The 23,803-nt window shown below is 36.6% G+C and overlaps 1 protein-coding gene across 3 annotated transcripts in view; it reads left to right on the plus strand.

Annotated features, from left to right (window-relative positions):
- The window catches only part of LOC135217132 (uncharacterized), a 374,498-nt gene extending 371,602 nt beyond the window's left edge, over nucleotides 1-2,896 (plus strand). For all 3 annotated transcript variants that reach the window (XM_064252839.1, XM_064252840.1, XM_064252841.1), the window contains one exon: nucleotides 2,598-2,896. In XM_064252839.1, coding sequence (XP_064108909.1) covers nucleotides 2,598-2,752 — 155 coding nt within the window. In that variant the 3' untranslated portion in view covers nucleotides 2,753-2,896. The remainder of the gene's footprint in view (nucleotides 1-2,597) is intronic.
- The last annotated feature ends 20,907 nt before the right edge of the window (nucleotides 2,897-23,803 follow it).

Raw genomic sequence — 23,803 nt, forward strand, 5'->3', positions numbered from 1 at the left:
TAGCTGGCCATAATCCTTTACATCCTCCTGCCTAAATAGCAATTCAGGTTAATTGTGAGGTAGGTGTTTGTCAAGAAATGACCAGCATTAGAATATAAACAATTTTTTATAGAAATCTATCAATTATAGTATATTTGTCCATTCCCCTTGCTTTAGTGTGTATTGAAAGTTTTGACCTAAAAGAATAAGACTCTCCTTTTCTTCCTACCAGTTAGTGATTTTTCAGTTAATTTTTCTTCTTCTATATATAGTGCTTCAGAAGTTATATATTTGAGGATTTGATTGTAGATTAAGACTGATAAGATCAGTGGGTTTGGATGAAAAATTGTTTTTATTCCCAAAATTTTAACTTTTACATTATACAGGCAGTTCCCGGCTATCGGGGTGGTGGTGGGTGCGTTGGATTCTGTTCTCGGGGGTGTGTGATAAGCCAACATGCTATTAACCGAAACTGCTAATTATGGCATCAAAATGGTGCTTATGGCACCTATAACTATTGGTGCCTCTGTTAGGTGTGTTATGGGGCCATAACTCTATTATTGATGCCTTATGGTGCCTCTGTTAGGTGTGTTATGGGGCCATAACTCTATTATTGATGCCTTATGGTGCCGATAACTGGAACTCTGCTGATTTTGGCGGTAGACAAGTGCCATAAGATTGGATTGCCGATAACGGAGTCTGCCAATAACTGGGGACTGCCTGTGTAGTGAATCTACAATTTCAAGAATTGACCGAGTGGGTAAGACTTGAAGTGAGATATCTGTGAGGAGCTTTTTGTTTTGGGAGATTAATCTTTGATTCAGTAGTGAAAGGATGAGTGTGATGGTAACCTAATGTAACTCAGTAAATAAATATGCTGAATAAAGTTAGCTCTGACATATGTGGGTTAAAGGAGGAAGCTGATTTAATCAAGGACTTAGTTGTATAGACAGAAAAGTACAAGTAAGAAGAGTTGCTGGGGGACAGGATTTGCCTAGCGCCATCAACAAACTAAAACAGTGGGTTCCACTTACAGGCTAAAAATAAAAATTAAAATTAAAACGAATACAACAGGCTTGGTGAATAAGGACACCACTTAAGAAAATGTTGTGATTATTTTAAATGTACCGTATACATTCGCATATGCGACTTTTGAACACCTAATTTTGGAGTTAATTTTAAGGGGGGTCGCATGATACATGAGATATAAAATTAGCGTATGTAATATTCACATACTAGTATCGTTTGATAAAATAGACACATAATGAATATGCATCTTTTCCATGGATCTTTTAAAAATTTATGCTTTACTTCAGTGCATCCAGTTGTATTGTATGTATTTTCATATTAATATTGTTGCATTATAAAATACAAAAATAGCAATCAATGTTTTGGTTTGGAAATTAGCTGAGGACAATTGCGAGGTAAGTTTATTTTGCTGTATTGAAGTCAAATCAGAGCGATTTTCTTGCTTCTAATTAGCGTAAATGAATCTCAAGAGACACTATTGATGTGGGACAAGGTTATTTTATGTTATACAGTGTTTTGAAGTCAAAATCTCACTTCAATTTGTATTGTTTGTAAATGAAATTCAGTCATTTTTTTCGTTAGTAGATGGCGCTGAGGGCATGTTTATTGCGTAAAAAAGATCAACAGATTGCATTTGATATTTTCACTTGATTTCATCGGAATACTAAGAGCTGTACATTTTTATCTTATATCGGAGTGAACACAGCAAAATGTGTTCTTTCATGCCAACTAGCAGCTTAAATTTAACAATATATGCCCTTGCCAATCTTTTCTCCAAAGCAAATGAGGATATACGTAGTAATATAAAAATATATCAGTCCTATTCTATTTAGCGTCATTTGTAACATAACTACGGCCATTTTTTACTATCGTACGATGGTTGAAATGCAAGCAAACCGCTGTAGTATCGGATTCGTTTGTTCTTAGCAAATAGCTGTTTCTAGCTGTATGCATTTACACAACAATTATAATATTTCTGATGATACTTTTAGCTTTCTCATCTACTCTTTTGTTATCTTAACCAGAAGATGGGATAGATAACGAGATGGAGGAAAAGGGGTTAGCCTAACTAGAAAATGGGATAGATAAACAGTAGGAAAAGAAGTTAGCCTGTTGTAATTTGGTCTCAAAAATTGAACTTGTATGTTACATGAAATACATGATCAAATCATTGTTTTAGGGTGAAAATTTGGGGGTCGCTTGATATGCAAGATCGTGTGTTACACAAGTATATATGGTAAATCCAATGGCTTATTGAACATAGGAAGGAATGAAATAGATTAGTAAGGTAAAGGGAGAAAGGGAGGATAGTTTATTCACTTGTGGATAGATGGAAGGATGAGCAAGGAACATCAAATTAAACAAAAAGGAGTGAAAACCAAAAAAATGGAAGGAGGTAAACAATGAAAATCCAAATATCATGAAGTGGGTGGTGTAGTAGGCTTCCAGATACCTTAGTTACCATAGATTAAAGAACAAAATATACAATTCTATTAAACTGTATGTATTGGACAGTTTTCTTCATGAAAACCACACAATCCTTTTTTTTCTATAGTGTACTGTATATATACAGTATTTGCTTTTTTCAGGGACAAGTGATCCAAATGGAGCACAAATGGTATCATTGTTACAACAGTGCATTTCACAGCTGCATCTTCATTCTTTGGAAATCCAGGCTCTGAGCAAACACCTGCAGGTGAGACGCCCACTGTTCTTCCCACCTCACTATCCACCATATCAGTGAGGGGCTGATAAGCATTTTTGACCATCTTTAGCTCTGTTGATATGTATGCCCAGGGTTCTTAGGATTCACCATACTATACTCTATGATTATTATACATTATGTGATGTTCAATGAGTGTTTAGATTTTATAAACCATTTTTTTTTTGAAAGAATTGTGTGCATGTCAACATATTTCTTTGTACTGTTCAGTTTCATGTTTCATAATGACAGCCCATTGCTTTACAGTCCATGAAGGGGTGACTGACTTTTAATTGACAAGAATGACAATCTCTGCATAGAGTGTGGGGCTCCCATTTTAGGGAGGTTCAGTATCCATTCTTTTGCTCACGTTTCTCAGCTTGAAGTTTTACTCTGGAAATAATATTTCAGGGGAAAATCAGGGAAGAAAAAAGAGGAGACAGTTTAATTTTTTTATTAGCATTCTGAATGCTTGAAATATGTGTTAGGAAATCATCATCTACGTGTGAGTAGTGCAAATCCCAGCTTTATTAGAGGTAGCACCTCGAACTTAACAGAAGCTTTGGGGTTCTAGCCTTCCTGATAAGTAATGTTGACCATTAAGTAACAAAAAGCCTATATTACAGCCTGCACATGAAAATTTTTCCAGATACCTTAAAGCTAACAGCAATTCTACATAGTTACAAACCAGTTTGCATGTGTGCTGATTGACAATTATTTCTGTAGAATGTAACCTTTTCTAAGTACCCAGCTGATGCCAAGGGTGTCATGCAACATGAGCATAATAGGTGTATTCTCTCTCTCTCTCTCTCTCTCTCTCTCTCTCTCCTCTCTCTCTCTCTCTCCCTCTCGCTCGCACTTAGTCTCGCTCTCTCGTCTCTCTCTCTCCTCTCTCCCTCTCTCTCTATCTCTCTCTTCTCTCTCCTCTCCCTCCTCTCTCCTCTCTCTCTCTCTCTCTCTCTCTCTCTCTTCAGGGTAATGTAAGATGTATTTGAAATGGTATTGTAAAGGAAATTGTTTTGGATGATAGAGCATGTTGATACTGTACAGCATTTAAAATATTTGGTAATTATTTTAATTTTATTTTCCAGTCTTCTTTTACTGGAAAATAAAATTAAGATAATTAGCAAATATTTGAAATATTATACAATATGTTGTATCATCCAAAAACATTGCAGTAATGTTTAAAATACAGTGAATCCCCTGTATTCGTGCTCTCAGCATTCAAGGATTCATGGATTCACATATTTGTGGATTTCTCTATGGGCCAAATCTACCCATTTTTTGTTGGAACTTCATGTATTTGCAGTATTTTTCTATGAGAAATATTGAGAAATTACTGTATTTTCATATAAATTTCATGATTAAATGGACTTTTTGTAATACAACTATTAAAATAACAAGGTACTTTGAGCATTTTTAGTGGGTTTTTCCTGAGTTTGAACTAACAAAATAGGCAGTTTTAAGCATGTTCATTATAGGGGTTCTAAGTATATTTGCAGATTCTAGATATTAGTGGGAGGGTCTGGAATGCATTCCCTGTGGATACTGTGGTTCCACTGTACATCTTACATTACCCATATATATATATATATATATATATATATAGAGAGAGAGAGAGAGAGAGAGAGAGAGAGAGAGAGAGAGAGAGAGAGAGAGAGAGAGAGAGAGAGAGAGCGTATACATCTACAGGCAACCCCTGGTTATCAGTGTGGGTTCCGTTTGAATGGCTTGATGATAAGTGAAAAGTGCTGATTTCCAAAAATATGTGATTTCGGGGCTTATCGGCACCAATAACTGATTAATGGCACTGCTATAACCAGGAATCCGTGAGTTTTGTGCCGATTTTTGACACTAGACAGGCCCCATAAAACCGTATCACCGATAACCAAGCCCACTGACCTACGGGCTGCTCTCTGAGCAAGAGCCTGTGCTGGCATAAGGCCAGCTTAATCTCCAACAACAACAGGCCACTGATAACTGGGGACTGCCTGTATTATTCTCAGTCTGGGGCCCAACCTGGAATGAGCTTAATAGTAGATATATATATATAGTAGTACGTATGTACATTATAAGTACTGTAGATTATTTTTTTCATAAAAATCTGTATTTAGTCACAAACACAATATGAATAAGTAGTGTTGCTGTACTAAAAAAGCGAATTAGTGATAATTTTAGAGCTATGGTTTATTGAAAAATTCTGTGTATTAATGAAAGTTTCCCTGTTGAGAATTGAATAATGTGTTCCACAAAAATCCATGGCAAAATGAAGTGCAAAAAAGTGAAGCACAAAAAAAGTGAGGTAGCACTGTATAACTTTAGTGTTCCTTAACTGAAACTTCAAACTAGAAAAGGTGGGTGAAAGAGTTGGTGTTACATCTTACACACCAATCAAAGTTAAAAACCCAGATTGCCAGTTTGGTCAGTTTTTAATTGGTCATCCCCTTAGATACTTAAGTATTGGGCTTTAATATGACATTGCTTTGTACTAAATAAGAGTAATTTCACAGATTTGTGTCAATTAATAGTTACAGGTATTATATATCTCCAAGTCAGTTTGCCCAACTTGGGGTTTTGCTCAACTGAGAAATTCATGTAGCAAGAAAGTGCTTACCTATGTCATGATGGAATTTAGTATCTCTGGAGAAGCATTTACATCCAGATGCACATGGCAGTCAAATTCTTCAACTTGTAAAAGCTATGATAGATCCAAAGTAACAGAAAATCTTTAGCCTGCTGGTCCCACTGGGAAACTCACTGAGTTACCTCAGAGATGAAATGAATGACAGTCTTGCACTGCAGATAATATAATCTTAGGAACTGCTGAGCCATACCGATACTCTTTTATTCCTTTGTTATCAAATCCTATTGAAAATTAACATTCTATGTATTAATCTTGCATTTTATGTCGTTTAAATTCAAGGCTTCACTAGTTTTCAATCTTCAGTTATCTCTGTAAGATCAGGTATTTATTCCGAGAATTATTCGCTTTCTCTAAATTCAGTTCTGGTAATACTCTTCTCTAACCTTTAGGATCATGTTAAATGATAGAACTGCCTTATTATATAAGATTAATTAGCCTAAAGATTTAAAGTCAGGGAAACAGGCAGCAAGGGAGTGCAAAACCTCTGCATTACAGGGAATTCTCAAGGTTACCTTTATAAATTCCTAATCTGAACCATTCTTTAGAGAAAGACCTTGAGCTTGCACTGTGTGGGAGCCCTACTATAGTAAGCTCCATGCTTTTATGAGGTCTTCCAGCTGACTGCAGAAGTTTCTTTTATAACTGGGTCAGATGAGCCTCTGTCAGCTGTGCTTTGAGCCAGTGCCTGCTGTCTCTACTTCCCACTACTGAACTGTGGTTTGCTGACAAGACTTTAGGTTCCTAGATCAGTTCATCCATTTGTTCTTTACTCTTCACTAGATTATCTTATACACTCACGTGCCTGGAATTCAATGTGAATATATTTATAGTTGCTTATTTTTTTTGGTTTAAATCCAGTGTCTTGATAAATGGAAAATAGCTGGTTTATTTGTATTATTATCATGGAATCACTCTGAAGACAGTGAACTTGCATGAGAAACTTATGCACAATGGAATACTCACTGGAGAATAAGAAAAAGAAAGACTTAAGAAGAATTTAGTAAGCATGAAGCTGTATATATTACATTTCAAAAATGATTTGTAACAAAGTTAGACAAAGGTAAAAAAACAAATATATCAATAAACTATGGAAAATGTGCTTGAGAGTTCCCTCATACAAGGAACATCAAACTTGAGATTGCAGAATGGCATGGAACAGAGGCTGTGGCATGACCCAAGGTCTGAAGGCAGTTGTACGATCACTAGGCAACAATGCAACTGAATGTGACACCCATGATAATCCAGCAGCCACAAATAAACACCATAGTCATTCTAATTAAATGAAGAGATTTGGGGACTTTAGTGGGTTGATGCTAACAGGTTCCAGCAAGTGTGCCGAGAAAGTGATATGTTGATGTCAGCATGTGAGTTTCTTTCTCCCTTAGTGTTGCAAGTGCAGCCTGAAGGATATTGTCCCTTAAAAGAGAAGTGTAAGGATGATTAGTAATTAATACTTTAAAATTCCCCAAATGTATTAATTTTCTATTTCATTATTTGGTGAGCACTATTTAATTGCTTTTCACCTTAAAGTGGAAGTACGTTTGATATTTTGTGAACAGGAAGTTTTCTTTATGCTTCATAAAAAAAAGTATGATTCAGAAAATGTGTTAGAGCATCTTTTAAACTCATTAACATCTGTAACTTCCACGAAGATATTTCAATGTTACAAAAATTTGAGGTCTCAGTTTTGGGCAGTGTGACAGTATGGCACCTCAGTGGGTTGGAATCTGATGGTCATCAGAATAAATAACAAACTCAAATTCATGAGGCACAATTATTAAAGGTACTAATGTATCCCATATTGAAATAGTGCCATCAAACAGATTGTCAATACGGGGATAGTTTTCAGTTTTATATTTCACCATGGTATGGTGGCAGTAGACAATGTCTATAATTCCAAGGCATCCCTTAAGATGTTGTGTAGTTCATCAATTTATTTATCTCTGAGGTTGGCATATGTAGATCCAAATTCTTCACCCTTGAAGACTGACCAGCACACTTATACACTGCCTTTGGGCACAAGTTTGCTTTTTATTAGATTTTGGCAATGCATAACAAATTAAAGCTTTTAACGTTTGGAACTTTGAAAAGTGGTTCTGTAACTTTAGATGTGATTAATTTTTTTCCAGTTAATGAAATGGTTTGTGTTTAAAAACCTATTATTGTTTTGATAAAAAGAATTAAGCAGATGATTGTCAGATAAATTACTTGCATCGAAAATAAAAATTAATGATATGACACCAGCTACCAACATATTTCAGTTTTATTGTCTACATATTTTCATTTGCAGTTAATGCAGTAAAATGTTCTGCTAAAGTTATGGAATTATAGAAAGTATTGTATATCACTTATGTGTAATATTCATATGGCAAATGTAGTACAGTATATAATGTGTGTGTGTGTGTGTGTGTGTGTGTGTAGGTTACATTTGGTGAAAATAGTACTTAAGAGTGTCAAATGGGTTTGATCAAATGAAGAGCTAGTAAGAATATAGGATGATGAGAGGCTGTGTAACTGAATTCATGGGAGGAAGAAGGTTAGGGAGACCTGTGAAAAACTGGCTAAAAGATGTGTTGTTGCAACATCTGCTTCCTAATATCTAGGAAGCATAGTTTCATTGTATGTATATAGAGGTGAGTGGTACATGGTGCAGGTAGGTTGATGAGGTGGTTGGTGTGGAAGTTTTCTACAGATTTTACATGAATGGAAGTAGATTTGGTTTTTATTCTATGGCATTTCCCTCTATGGAGGAATGGGTTCGTTGTTGAAAAAGATTAGATAGTACGTATATATATATACATACATTGTATGATTACCATATACCTCTTCTGCCTTAGAGGCATGGCTCCAGCTGGTGCTACCATTTGGTTTTCAGCAGTGTATGTGTTGTTGATTGAAGCCATTAGCCCTATGCTTGCCCCAAGGATGTTCAATGAGAGTGGTAATTACTTGAATGGGTGATCACCAATAAATGCCTGTTGCTGTTGGCACATGAACCCTTGAACATTAGTTGGACAGGTGTGGAGTTAGCAACATCATATCAGACTACATTCCTGAAAACTGGATTGGCAGTATCTTTTGAAGTCAATCCCTCTAAGGGAAAAAGGTATGTGAATATGAAAGAGAGAGAAAAAATATATTATTTGGAATAAATCTTACCTACTGTTATAGCTAGCTTGCATCTTTGTGCCATTAAGTGCAATCGGCATACAATATAAAAAAGATAACGCTTGGCTAACCCACTAGGACTGGTTCTGTAATCACCTGTTTCCCACCATGTGGCACTGGAATGTTTACGTTCTTGTCAGAATTCTTCATGCTGTGTCCTCATCTACAAGCAGAGATGAAAGCATTAGGCTGTACAGGAAAGAGTTTGTGGAAACCGAATCTCTTGGTTGTGCATGACCACATAGCTTATATGTTAGCCCAGCTGTTGAGCCACAAGTGTGGTTTTCTTGATGTGAAGGTAATATGGAGTGATCTGATGAGAGGATGCAATTCTGTGAAGCATCAGAAGATGCAAGAGGCTGATAGATTATGTAGACAATTTGTCAGGGCACACTGTAAGCCTACTCAGTCTGCCCCTAACATGAACAGTGTATTGTACTCGCAACTGTCTCAATCTAAACAACACAGGCGATCTTGGAAGTGAATCCTTTAATGCTGGTTTTCAGATGCTACTGCATCTATTTCTGGTTTTTGAAGCTGCTTAAAGCTGGGTTAGGATTTAGATACGATATAATTTTTTTCACCATCTTCTGATCTTGAACCAAGGAAATAAAGTCTCCTCTAATTGGTAAGGTACTTTGGCCTACTTGTGAGGTGGAATTACATTTGAATCAAGTATTTTGTTCTTAGCGCTACAGCTCGATTATAATTAAAGATATATATATACAGTAAAGCCCCCGTGAATGAGTACCAGACCCTGTGCTAATAGCTAAAATATCCGTAAATACTTGAACCTCTCTAAAACCAATTAGAACTGCCTATTTTGAGTTAAAAAAAAAAAAAAAAAAACTAAAAATGTGTATACCCGAGTATTTTAATAATTTTATCAAAAAGTGCATTTAGTCATGAAAATTACATGAAAATACAATAATTTGTGAATATTTCTCAGTGAAAAAGACCACAAATAGGTGAATTTTCCACAAATAATGGGTATATATATATATATATATATATATATATATATATATATATGGTTCATAGGAAAATCCGTGAATAGGCAGGTCCGCGAATGGCGGGAGTCGATTGTACATGCAGGCAGTCCCCAGGTTACATCAGGTTCACTTACTGTATATTTCTATGTATAAGATGACCTTCAGATAAGACCCGGGTTACATCAGGTTCACTTACCATATATTTCCGTACGTAAGATGACCTATATTTAAGACGCGGTAAATAATTATTGCAAATTTTCATGAATTTATATCATAAGATGACTACTAAATTACAAAATCATCCGTCTATAGGCGAGCTTTTACAACAAGTGATATCTTATGAAATATTGTGGTTATGTGATGATGATGTTATTGCAAATGCTGTTTGACAGTACTTACTCTATTCTTAGAAATTCAAAAGAATTACATTCTGTAAAGCTAAATGATATACAGTATCAATAAGAACCTTAATTTTTGTATATATTCATTTATTATCTTGTATAGTGTATCATCCGATCCTTAAAACTTTGTTCCAGTACATGATTTTGTCACATATATCGCATACAGTGAAGAGATGTAGATTTTCAGTAGATTGCATGCAGATATGCTTAATGTGCAGGTTTCAATCTTTTGGTAGATTATACAAGGCTAAGTTTTCTATGCATCGTATAGCGCCTCAGCGGCGTGGTTGGTATGGTATTAGTGTCCCACCTCGGTGGTCGCAGGTTCGATTCTGGGTCATTCCATTGAGGAGTGAGAGATGTGTATTTCTGGTGATAGAAGTTCACTCTTGACGTGGTTTGGAAGTCATGTAAAGCCGTTGGTCCCGTTGCTGAATGACCACTGGTTCCATGCAACGTAAAAGCACCATACAAACAAACAATCTATGCATCGTACAAGAGTAGGCACTCAAATAAACAACAGCAAGTACGTACTGACAAACAAATGAATAGAGAAACATCAGTAGTATTTTCATAACGGGTTTACAGCACAGTTGTCTGGTTATCAGCGGCTTAGCGTAAGTATCATGAGACCCTCATAAAATACAACCATAATGGATATGCATCTTTTCCATGGATATTTTGAAAAGATTTGCTTTACTTTTCTGTATGTATTCTCATATCACTATTGTATTATAAAATACAAACAAAGCAATCAATGTTTTGGTATGGAAAAATCAGGTAAGGGCTGAGGTAAGTTTATTTCACCACATTTAATGCAATTCACAGTGATTTTCTTGCTTCTAGTTAGCATAAATAAATTTCTAGAAACTATTGATATGGGACAATGTTATTTTTCATTATATGAAGTATTTTCAAGTTTTAATCTGACTTAAATATGTCTTGTTGTGAACAAAATTTGGTTAATTTTTTGTTAGTAGATGGTGTTGGGAGCAAAAATTACACTTGTAACCTTAGCTGATGTTTTGAACTCCCAGTTCAAGTAGGCTGTGAGGATTCTCAGAAGGCAGTGTGCAGTTTCAGCAGTGTCTGGCAGTGTCTAGAAGAACCTTTGGTAGTGATGGTTCTCGGGGAAGAATACTACTTTGTACCTCTTGTTATATTTTTATCCCAATCAACTTCCTGATATCCTTCTCTCCACACTCTTTGCAGAATTTCAGAGTTGGCTGGTGGATATTTGACAGTTGTTATGTAACAAGGCCATCAAGCCATTGGCATTTCTTGTCGACATGTAGGACACATACTTTCACATCCTGGTACACTCTCAATCAAAGAAAAGCACATTCTTCTGTGTGTTGGAGTTTTTAGCAGGATGGACTCATCTGCATGGTATCAGAGTAGTTCTCTCTTTTTTGGACAATGGTTTGTTGTCACCGTTTAGTTTCTGATGATCCTGAGGGTGAAGAATTACATTTTATGTCTAACCTCTAGAGCTGAGAATTTTGTTTGATATTGACTAATCTGTGGTTTTCTGATGCAGTCAGTTGTTTATCTGGGGATGAAGATTAGCTCTCTCTCTTTGGGTTTTATTTCTAAGAGAGATATAGACAATTTTCTACCACTTTTGAGAACTTTAATGGTTTGGCATGTAGACTTGAAGAACCTTTACAGTGTCCTCAGGTGTTTCAGAGGCAGATTTTGGGGCCATTTTGAGAAACATTTGTTGTCAGGGACTAAGGAGGTGAAGAATCTACAGCTTTTGGCAATGTGGAATGGTCTTGCACTAGTTGTAGAACATCTAGTTAGAGAATACAATCACAGTCTTTCTGACAATTTCTCTCAATTCTAACATAAGACGACAAGAAGATACAGATCAAGAGATTTGTTCAGGCTATCAAACAAACTAACATCTCCTTTGAATAAAGCCCAGCAACATCATTTCTTTACCTGGTTTTGTTGTAGGGAAAAACATTGTTATTGAAAGCAAAACTCAGCTGAAAGGGCAAGGTCCTCAGCCAGATAGTCTCTTGTTCCTCAGGTTTGCCAGAGAACCTCAGGGGAGACCCAACCACCAGTCAGTGGGTAGTCATGAAGAATTCTGACAAGAACAGAGACAGTCCTAGCATTATTTTGTTTATTTATTTAGCATGCTCATCGCAGCTAATGGCATGAAGATAGAAGCTGTTAAAGTATCTAAATACATAGTAATTAATCTTATAGTGAAAAAGATCATATTCTTAAGTATGTGTAATGTAACTGAATGATTGCCTAGTGTATTAATTGATTGGTTTTAGACAAATATTTTGAAAGTTAAGGCAAAAAGGATGTATTTTAAAGTAATTATTTCTATTAGTGCATATTAATTATTAGATTACATTTTTATTTGTAGCCTTATAACTAAGCAGTGTACTCTCATGCAAAAGGACGCATTAAGATAAGTGTCTCTGATATTGCTTTATCTTCGAACTTCAATATTTCCTAATTTTTTGTATCTGTGGGAAAATGACACATGGCCAGAAGTGCTGAAACTTTGAAATTTTGGTTGATGTAATGTGATTTATTTTATGTATATTATGTCTGTCTTCTTATTTGGAACATATGAAGTTCATATTATTACAAAGGATAAAAGTGCTTGTCATTTTGATATTCAGATAACAGGTACAGTGAAATTATGCCAATGGCACCTTTGTTATTACAGTATTTCTTTCTTTTTTCTTTAGCATGTAACATTGGTTCTATTATATGCATGTAGAAATAGATAAGAACCATACTAGCACTACTTGGGCATGAATGGTTACGAGGTACAGTACTGTACTTATTTTACAGCATTTGCCAGCCTTTACATCTTGTATCCTTCTAGTCAGCTTATGTATATTGGTTATTGGTTAATAAATGCTTTTCCCAGTTTTCTTTTTATTCGGTTTACCATCAAATTTGATTTGTGATTTGTGTTCCTATTTTACATGTCATTTGATAGAAGTTAATTGATTCACTGTGGTTAGTCTCTTACATAGTTGATTGTTTTTTTGGCATTACTTTGCATACTTCTGGGAGTTCCAACTGAGGAGATATCTGTAAAGTGCCCAGATTTGCTTTGTGGTTTATAAAGAGTAGCCTTGGTGGAAAAAGAGCGTTTTGACATTTTTTGGATGTAGGTTAATTTGATCATTTACACATAATAGATACTCCAGCGCTTTGCTATTTTTAAAATAATTGTATGATAACCATCACTTATGTTATAGAGTTCCTTGATAAATTGAGATTTTAGAAATATCCAAATTATAAATTTAAAAATATTAAGGTTTTTCCTGCATAAAAGGAGAATTTTTATTGATTAGATGCAGCGGTTAAGTAAACCGGGAAAGTACATTTTTCTATCTAGAGAAATTGGTAAGTGTATTACTTTGTATATAGCATGGTTTTGTTGTTCTCATTAAATTTTATGTTTTTGCATGGCTTTAAGTACAGAAACTGTGAGGTTACGAATCTATTTTTATATAATACATAACTGTTCAGCTTTTTATGTCTTAGTTATATATATAATTTACTAGTTAAACTGTTAACATGAATGGTCCAAGGCATCAGTGGATCATCTCTTTTGGTTATTAGCATGGCCTGATATAAATAGTCCTAACATTGCTTAAAAGTAATTTTCTGACCTTGGATGTTGAGTGAATTACTTTGTGAAGGAGTGAAGGATTTGTGGTATGTATTTTATAATTCACTCTCAAGTACTGAATTACCCTTCATCCGTAAGATGTATGGGAGTGTCACCCGTTTCCCTCCCAGATATGTATGTATACCACTTAATGATGGATGTACTAGGTTTAGAAACACCATCCATACTATAGGTGTTTTGTAGTAGTACAGTATTTTCAGTGTACATTTTGAAATGAAGGCTAAGATGTATACTGTACTATCATGATATGACATTGACAGTGGAAGAGCTACAGCTTACCCTGTCTTCATGCAATAGTTCTTAAAAATGGTAATGCTGTAATGATTTGATCTTGACAGGTACCAATATATTTGAGTAAAATAAACTTACTTTTTATGGTTTCTGAATAGTTGTGATGGAATTCAGTTCTCATGGATATGAGAATGAAACTACACATTCCAAATGACAATTTTCTTTATAATTAATTTCTAGTAGAAGTATATATTCAGTTTTCAGGTAAATATGCATCAGAAAAGTTAAGGAAAACAAAAAGTTAGAGTTCTGTAATAGAGTAATATAAGTTTGTAAACTTTAGTAATCGTGATCAACAGTGTTTCCTCATTTCAACCATAAGCAAAGCACTTTCTGTTGTGTCACCAGTGTGAGGAAGGTTTTTTATGAGCTTCTGTTCAACATGAGATCTTGACTGTATGTGCACACATAAGGTAAAACAAGAAATACATAATGTCAAACACATTAATCTGCAATTGAGTTGTGAGGTGATATATGTATGACTCTAGTATTGGGTAACAAGACTGTTGATGGAAGCATTTTAGTTGGTTCATTTTTTCCACAGGATTTCATAATTTTTGTTACATTTTCCATATTATAATTACAGTGGGTCCCCGTATTCACATTCTCCAGATTTGCGGACTCATACATTCATGAATTTCTCTCTGGAACAAATCCCCCCTCAGTATTCGTGGGAAATTCGCCTATTTGCTGTATTTTTATGTGAGAAATGCCCATTTTTTTTATCATCAAATGCACTTTTTGTGATAAACTATTAAAAAAACCAGGTATAAACGTTTTTCAGGGTGTTTTTCTTAAGTTTTAACTAACAAAATAGGCTGCTTTAAGTGTTTTTATAGTGGTTCCAACTATTTGCGGGTTCTAACTATTCGTGGGGTGTCTGGTACGCATCCCCCGTGAATACGGGGGGACCACTGTACTGCCTTTGCTTCTTAATATTGAGGTGCAACTCATCTCCACTAATATTATCATCATCATTTTGTTGAGGTGTCATTTTATTACACTGCCAAGTGTCCTTGGTCTTTCATTCCCTTCATATAGATAGCTTGTTCGGTTAATATTTGTTCATGTATAGTATTTAGCTGCTTCCAGGGGCTTACTTTTCTGTACTGTTTTTTGGCTTACTCCATTATGATGAACATCTAGGGTCTGAGGTCTGATCTTTGATGGACACCAATATTTATCCAAACTTCTGCTTAACCTTTTACTGTCCTCACTCTAAATCTAATTTTTAAATGAATCTTACCTATTTGTTATGACAGCTGTAAAGTCCTGTGACAACTTCAGTTTATATAGCTTATTATATTAGAGAGGTTAATATTCAAAGAATAGATTTTACTTTAAAATTTTGTATTTTCTGGTGCTCTTGCCTTTGTGGTGTTTATGTAATTGTTTAGGTGCTCTAGTAGATGTCTTTTGGGATGCATCATTATGAAAACTTCTCTTGTTTACCTCTGATATAAAGCCAAACTAATAGTTATCAATTTTAACTATTTTTTTCTCAGCAATGCCCCCTACAGTCTATTTCGTTGAATGGACTCAACTTGCTAGTAGGGTATTACAGTTTTTATAATTTAGATGGAAAACATTGCCTTTCCCAATACGTACCAAGAGAGGTCAGTTACCCTCTTTGCAAAGCTGTTGAAGCTGTAGTGTTTATGATAAATGGTATTTTTAGGTTTATTGTATAAGTTGGTGTTCCTGAAAATAAAATCAGGTTTTGGGGTTTTATTTGTTATTTGTACCATTTTCTGGAATTTAGGTGGTGAAGCACTTCTGTCAATAGACTTAATGAATGTTCATGAATCATTTTTGTTAAGATTTTCCTTTATTGTTAGTGAAAATTCCTGTAGCAAAAAAAGTGCAGTTTTTTTTTACCCTAGTTACTGCAATGTAACTTTAGAAAAATCTAATGGCTGGAGGGAGTTATAGGGGAAGTTGATGAAAAAGGAAGAAATCTTAGGAGGTAAATAGGGAGTGGGAAAGGAGGCAACTTGAAACCTCTTAGCCCCCACGAGGATGATACAGCGGTTGTCTGTGCATACATTTGTATTTCAGCCTCTAGATCTTAGACCGAGATGCAAATTTGTAATCTTTTGTTAAAGGTCTGTGACATGTTTGACTTCTACATACAGAACATCAGCATAGTAGAACTAAAAGTTTAATATAATAATGTAGTCATCAATTAACATAAAATGGGCATCTATGAAATAGGCTAATGACAGGAATGAAAGGTCACAAATGAATTGGACCACTGGAAAACATAACATGGTGAGGGAAATTATACTAGTTTTGGCTGAGATTCACCTTTTTATTTTTTACCTTGATAACAACAATGTTTCAGTTCTAATAAAAAGAAATTATACATTTTTGCCTAATCCAAATGTGTATTTACTGTTTGGGAAATATAGTCTATTAATGTTTTCAAATTTTTCTCACAAATTTGTTATGATGAATTCCAATTAGAATAATGCACATTTATGCATTATAAAGTGTGCGATCTTTGTTAGGCATTTCAAGTTTACCTAAATTGAATTTAGAAAAGTTTGACTGCTATTGGGTTATTAATTTAAGTTTATTGTTAAATAAGTGATACAGCCTTACTGTAAGTGTATATATTTCTAGTACTGTATGTTGAAAGCTGGTGACATAGCATATTTCAAAAGTAAAGTACGTTTATCATTTTGGCTTAAATGCGTGACATATTTTTTTAACATTTTGAAAAGTTAGAGCAGATATTGATATTGTCATGGTTTGTGGGATGTATTGTTTTATTTTAAAACACAATGTTCAGTATTTTTGTGTTAAAATGTGATACTCATAATGCCTTTGAACACTGTGGTTATGAAGAGAAATATCTGGTAGAGCAAAGGTCATTCCTTACCAAAGCTTTCACGTGCATTAGAGTACCAGTTCTTTGATACTCCTGGGAATTAGAAAAAAAAGCAAGACTTAAGACCTCTATCTTTTAAGCTCTTTATATATACATTGCCATTAGAGGAAACGAACTTATGGAAATTGTAGAAATACTTTCTTCTTGTTTTAATTGGCACATTTATGTATATCTCAAACATTTCATTTTGTTTATGCTGGCTACTGTAGCTTCATGTCTTGCATTTATTAAATTTGAGAGTAGGTAACAAAATTGTTCTGTTGATGCTCTTACATTAGGGTGCAATTTTGTTTTTAGTGAATGTAATTTTTCACTAACTGACTTTTTTTAACCCTGTATTCTCCCCTCTTCCCTGAAATTGATTTTCAGTTGTGTGTGTGTGTGGTTTTGTTAACTTTGTTTTAATGTTAAAAACTTCTGACAGAATGAAGATTATTCTCTTTTTTTTATGTTTGTACTACTAAAATAGTGATTTCTGATTTATTATCAATTTTTTTTATAACACTTTTAAAGTAAGAAATGCATTATTTGTTATAGTGTTATTATGACAATCATTATACTATGGGGTATCCTGGCCATTTTTTACTTTACTGATTTAGAAGTTATTGATATTTTAAAACTACAGAGTACCTACTTAAGAATGATTCGGCCATTGTATTTAACTATTAAACAATAGTTAAAGCTGAACCTCACCATATCACTTACTATTGTATCCACCAGGTCCAGGATGTTTCATGTTATGTTAATACATAACCCAATATTTTTCTCATATACTTTTATCTGCCATTGGTATTTAAGTGGTTCATGAAAAGTTGCCCCCTTAACCTGGGACCACCTTGACGTGGTGAGGGGGCTCTTGAACCCCTGGAATTTGTTCCAGGATTTGAGTCCAAGAGTCCCATATATCATAATAATATTTCTTTGGATTAATGTTTATGGAATTTTCCACTTTTGCAAAACATTTATTGGACCTGATGAATAAGGAGAGATATCATAGCTGGAACTAGGTTTATATCTGAAGCTAAATAGTGGAAACTGTGGTAGGACCATCAACTACCCTATAATGTTCGGACCTAAGGGATATCAATTTGATATTTCAAGGGCGGAACTATTCATTAGGGCTGGACCACGGATTCCAGTGGGGTCTCGTTCTGGGGATAGGACTCTTGGCATTCTATCTGGTTTGCCCATAACATGATTAAGGTGGGGATGATTGTATTCTTGTAATACTCTCAGTCCTACCAAGCGGGTTTAGCTTACACTTGGGCCACACTAATCTTGTTGTGCCATCCCCTGTAGGGTTGGGTAGGGATGCAGACATTTGGGAGCCAGTTCTCATTAATACCATTGGTAAAAGAATAAACTCCATGAAAGGCTGATGATATTTTTTTAAGGTTTTTCAGATGATTTTTTTCCTCTTCTCTCTAATCTTTATAGAAAATATAAATAAAGATTCGAGTACCCTGGGCCCTCTGATGGTACAGTCGCAGCACAGTTGACGACTGCTGGAACCCCCTCCTCTAACCACCCTTGCGTTTTTGTAGATGACACTAGAGCATCAAAGAACCACCATCCAGCTTCAAGTGACGTACAGGCAGCCCTTGGTTAATGGCAGGTTCCGTTTTGGCCAATGTTGCTAACCAAAAATTGCTATTGCCTGATAATTGGCAATAACAGCACTAAAAACCTGCTTAAGAGCATTGCTAACCAAATATCGGTGCTGTTAACCAGAGATCGGCGCTGTTGTTAACTAGAGATTGGCACTGCTAACCGAATATCAGCACTGCTAATCAGAGATCGGCGCATAAAATCCAGTTAAATGCGTCTAGACAAGCGCCATAAAACCGGATAGCTGTTACCTGATGCCATCGTTGACTGGGGGATGCCTGTATCAGAACACCCATGAGGGTGCAATAACATTAAAATTAAAAAAGTAAAAACCTCTTGGTAGATTCCAATGTTATAACATTGAAACCATACATGGCAAAAGATAACTGAATCGGAGGCGAATAACCCTCCCAATCCCCAAACACTGGCATCATGCACAATGCAGGCCCCAAAGAGGAAAAGAAACTTCTGACTGGACCCTACACTGATGCATTTTGACCACCTTTTAGGATCAGAGAACTGGCCAAGATTTATGATCCTTAAAGCAGAACATAAAATTCCAACTTCTATAGTTGAAGACAAATTACAGGTATTTTCTTACTTTCGATGGGGTTAGGTTCTGAAAAAACCGTTGTATGTCAGAAAAATTGTATCTCAAATATAGCCTAGCCTACAATAGGGTAAATTTTTACCTTTTACCATCTTTACATATAGGGTAGTGTACCCTACACTGCACAGTATATTTATACTTACACAGCATAAGTAATTATTAATTTCAGCCAATTCTCTAGGTTCAGTGCATATTAGCTCATGATTATTCAGTACTAAGTGAAATTGAATAACATTAATAAGTTAGCCTAGTGTATACAATGATAGATACCACGGTAAATCGGACTTGGATTCGGACCAATATCAGCAAAATAATTGAGCGATTCCTATTGGGCTTCTGATGCTTACATATAATTATGGAATAAAAACAACAATTATACAGTGGGGCATCGCTTAGTAGCAGATCACGGGCTTTTTCTTGGACTGCTTCTCATGCTATATCGCTGGTATAAATCACAGCATTGCGGGTTAGTTCATGTTGCGTATGCAATGTTTATCAGTAGGCTAAGCCTTGGCCGCCGTCCGATAATCACCAACATACATGAAAAGACTCACTTTATGATATTAAATGATAATAAAGGTAATAAAACCATTCTCACCTTATATATTATTGGCATATCCTCATAAAAGTTAGCCCATTCGAGGTTTATGTATGATGTTCATTGGTAAGCTAAACCTAGGTGCAGTGCGATAACCACCAACATACATGAACAGATTCGCATTATGATATTAACTGACAATAAAGGTAATGAAACCATTCTCACCTCATGTATTTTAGGCATATCTTCATGATAAATAGCCTATTCAAGGGATAATTCCACATTACTGCACTCAACTTATACTCCAAGTGGCTAGCCACAAAATGTAAACATAATTTGAAAATTTAGTATGTATACGGTTGCATTCACAGCGAGCTTTATTGTGCGATAACCTCTAGAAATTTTAATAGTAGTAGTGTAATTACAGTAGTAATAACATTAAGGCTAAAATTAATTCGAACTTCATTATTATTTTGGTACTATACATACATAACTTCTCTGAACAATGCAGTCATACAAATGATAATTGTCATAGATTATCGTATTGTTGTTAGCTATTGGCAACGGCTTAAACGAAATACGTAAAACCATTTTTTACCTTATATATTATGGGCATATCTTCATAATAAAAAGGCTATTTGTGGAGTAATTCCATATCAGTGAAATCAACTTTTATCTATGCGAGGCCAGCCAGCTGACAAAATATACATACATATATGAAACTCAAATTATGGTAGTGTACACAGCAAGATTATCTTTCGAAATTTTAATAGCAATACTCATGGTAGTAATAATGTTTGGAATACAGGCAGTCCCCGGGTTACGATGGGGTTCCGTTCTTGAGACGCGTTGTAAGGCAAAAATCATCGTAAGCCAGAACATCGTGAAAAATCCTAAGAAAACCTTACTTTTAATGCTTTTGGTGGATTAAGAACTATGGAAACTGCATTCTTATTGCATTTTTCACAAAAAAACTTCAAATAATTGATCATTTTGCATTTTTGGTGTCATATTTCTTGTGCCAGATGAGCGTTGTAGGTGCTGTAACCCTGGAACATGCGTCGTAACCCTGGAAATAGTTTCTGCTGAATATAATTGAAAAGCCCCTTAACCTCGGAACGTCATAAGCCGAACCCATCGTAACCCGGGGAATGCCCTATATGTAACATTCATTTTGTTCATGAAACTTACCCAGCAGATATATATATAGCTGTATTTCTCCGAAGTCGACAGAATTTCAAAACTCCCGGCACACGCAGTGGTCGGCCAGGTGGTTAGTACCCATTCCCGCCGCTGGGAGGAGGGTATCAGGAACCATTCCCTTTTTCTATCAGATTTTCTCTGTCGCCCGTAATGTAAACACTTGTTTTCATTACCTCCGACTAGGATTTTGATTCTCCATTGACGCTAAGTATCCTAATTATCTTTTGGATGATTGACTTGGATGTGTGGCTAGGCATACGCTATCGTAATTTTAATTAACCGTTGTTTAAAATGTCTGAATCTAGTTCGGCTAGTTTCAGACTGTGTTGTCTGCACAAGTAAGGTGAGGCTACCGAAAGTTTCGGTAAATCCTCACTTGGTATGCACGGTGTGTTTAGAGCATGTTTCTTTATCGAAAGAGCGATGTAAGGAGTGTGAGAGCTTGACTGATTCCGAAGGGAAGACATATGATTCGTATGTACGCAAATTAGAGCGTGATTGAATCAGGGTGTCTTCCTCAAAAAACTGCATCACTAAACAGAAGTCAGGGTAATGAACCTGCTAACCTTTCTGTAGACTTTGTTTTGCCTAACCCTGTAGTATGGCCTACGGGCCATTAGGTTATGTCTATGAAAGAATACCTTTTCTGTTATTGTGGATTCCATTCGTAATTTGGAATCTAAAGTGCTCGCTCTCCAATCAGTGTTGTGAAGTGTAGTGCCCCTTGTGTTGTGGAGGGGCGTCAGATCGGCCCTATAATGCCTCTAGGCCTGGACCTCTGTCGAACTCCCAGGACCAGGGAGACGGACATGTCAAAAGCCGAAGGAGGGTTATGGGGAACCCCCACCGATCTGGTGTCCTTTCAGCAGAACCTGTTGACGCTTCCCAGGCTGCCAAAAAAATAGTGCACGTGATCGAATCATGAAAGGTTGCTTCTCGTCCTCCGAGGCGTCCTCCCCGCGCAGGGGTTGGAGCTCTGGGAAGGACTCGCGCCCTCTAAAAGAAGCTTTAGAGAAGAGGATGCTTCACGTCCTCTCTCTCGTCAGGAGGAAGCGTCAGATCGGCCCTATAATACCTCTAGGCTTGGACCTCTGTCCCAGGGAGAGGGCATGTCGAAAGCCGAAGGAAGGTTACGGGGACTCCACACTGATCTGGCGTCCCTTCGGCAGTACTTAATATCGATAAGTGTGACAAAGACGCAAGACGTCACACAGGCGGCCGTCGTCTTTGTCTAGAAATTTTTTCATTCTTTTTATTTATTTTATATAATTATTATATACTATAATTCTTTATAATTGAACTCGATGCGCTGTCAAGAGGAAGGAACGTCATTGCTCTTGTAGCAAGGATTGTTTTCCTTTTCCCCAAGACACCCCCCCCTCCTTTCCTCTTGACGCTCCGAATACGTGACGTTCGCTCTACTGTGAACAGGAAGTTGTTCAAGCTGCTAAGCTTGATGCCCGGCAAGCTTCTTTGCTTGATCAAGCAGCTCGCCAAGACGTCCCTCGCTCGTCCCTAAGGGACGCTCCGTCGGCTGCCAGATATGACAAACTGATTTGCGCAGTCGGTTTTTTCTCTTGTTGCTAAGCATTACGTCTGTCAGTAGCGTGACGCTTTTCTCTTGACGCTCAGTTAAAACTGGACGCTCAGCTGGACGCCAGGCATGCGCCAGTGGACGCCAAACGCGCACCAGTGGAAGCCAGGAGCACGCCATTGGACGTCAGGCGCGCACCAGTTGACGCTCGGTCGGACGCTTAGCATGAGGCTTTTGTGGATGCTCTTCAATACCCCCCTTGGGAAGCTCCTTTATTGGACAATCTTCAGAACACTCCGCAAGACGTTTCTTTAACAGAACTTCGTAAAATTTCAGAGTTGGCTATTAAACATTTCCGACTTTATTCTTGGGACCCTACTTCGAGTAGAAAGCCCCCTTTCACGAGATGAGCCTTAGAATTTGATTGCTTCGCGGTCTGTTTAGGACACTTCTATGGTTCCCGTAAAGGAGAAAGAGTCCTGGAGTGACTCGCAAACTACGAATAGAGACGAGACTACTTTGTCATCATCTTCATCTATTAAAATGTAGACCTGCCTTCTATAAGACTTGTTTGCTGACAAGTTTTGGCCCTCGGTTCCTTGCTCTCCTCTCTTGTTGTTAGTTTCCACCATCTGAACGGCTGTTTAGGACGGTGGATAATTTTAATTTCGAATATCGGCAGACTCTCACGAGGACGTCTTTTGAAGACGCTCGACATCATAAACATCGAGACGCTTTCCAGGACGCATGACGCTCGGCAGAGCACTTGCCAGGTTTCTTCAGAACGATTGGAGTCCTACGCATCAAGACATTTGGTAGGATCCCTGCAAGAACGCTCGTCAAGAGGACGTTCTTCAGGACGTTTCACAGGACGTTCCTTTACAGGAACTTAGTAAAGATTCGGAGTTGGCGGTGAGAATACCCGAATTTCTTCTTCGAACCCTCCTTCAGATAGAGGATCCCTTGCTCTCCTCTCTCTCAATGGGCGTCGTCGAAGAAGAGGAAGTAGTGGTCTCGTCAAGATGTCCACTTCGCTTTCTATTAAGGGAGCGTTCAATAGAATCTATGACTTGATGAACTCCAGAAAAACTTTAAACAATTTAGGTGTCATAAAAAGCCTCGTCTACGTTCGGGACTGCGCTGCAGAAGGAGAATATTAGGGTCCTGCCTGCCGTAAGCACAGTCTCTGACCAGGAATCCTGCCCCTTCCTCGATTTAGGTGGGAATCGGGAAGACTATAGGCTCGAATTCCTGGATTACTGTCTGTCATGTAAGTGGGTTTCCCCCATTAGCAAGATAATAATTGTTTTGTCAAGTAAGTGGATGACCCCTCATTGACAAAAATGAAACTCTTTGTCTTGTAAATGGGTTAGTTCTCATTGATAAAGATCTTAATAACATTTTATCGTGTAAGCAGAGAAGCTCTCATTGACAAGATTTGGAAGAGCTCTCATTCATTAGTCAGAGTCTTGTCCACGAAAAAGACTTGTAGACGATGTCCATGAAGTCTTAGGTCCAATAACATAAGAAGC

The sequence above is a fragment of the Macrobrachium nipponense genome, chromosome 7 (genome assembly GCF_015104395.2).
Source record: "Macrobrachium nipponense isolate FS-2020 chromosome 7, ASM1510439v2, whole genome shotgun sequence".
NCBI lineage: Eukaryota > Metazoa > Arthropoda > Malacostraca > Decapoda > Palaemonidae > Macrobrachium > Macrobrachium nipponense.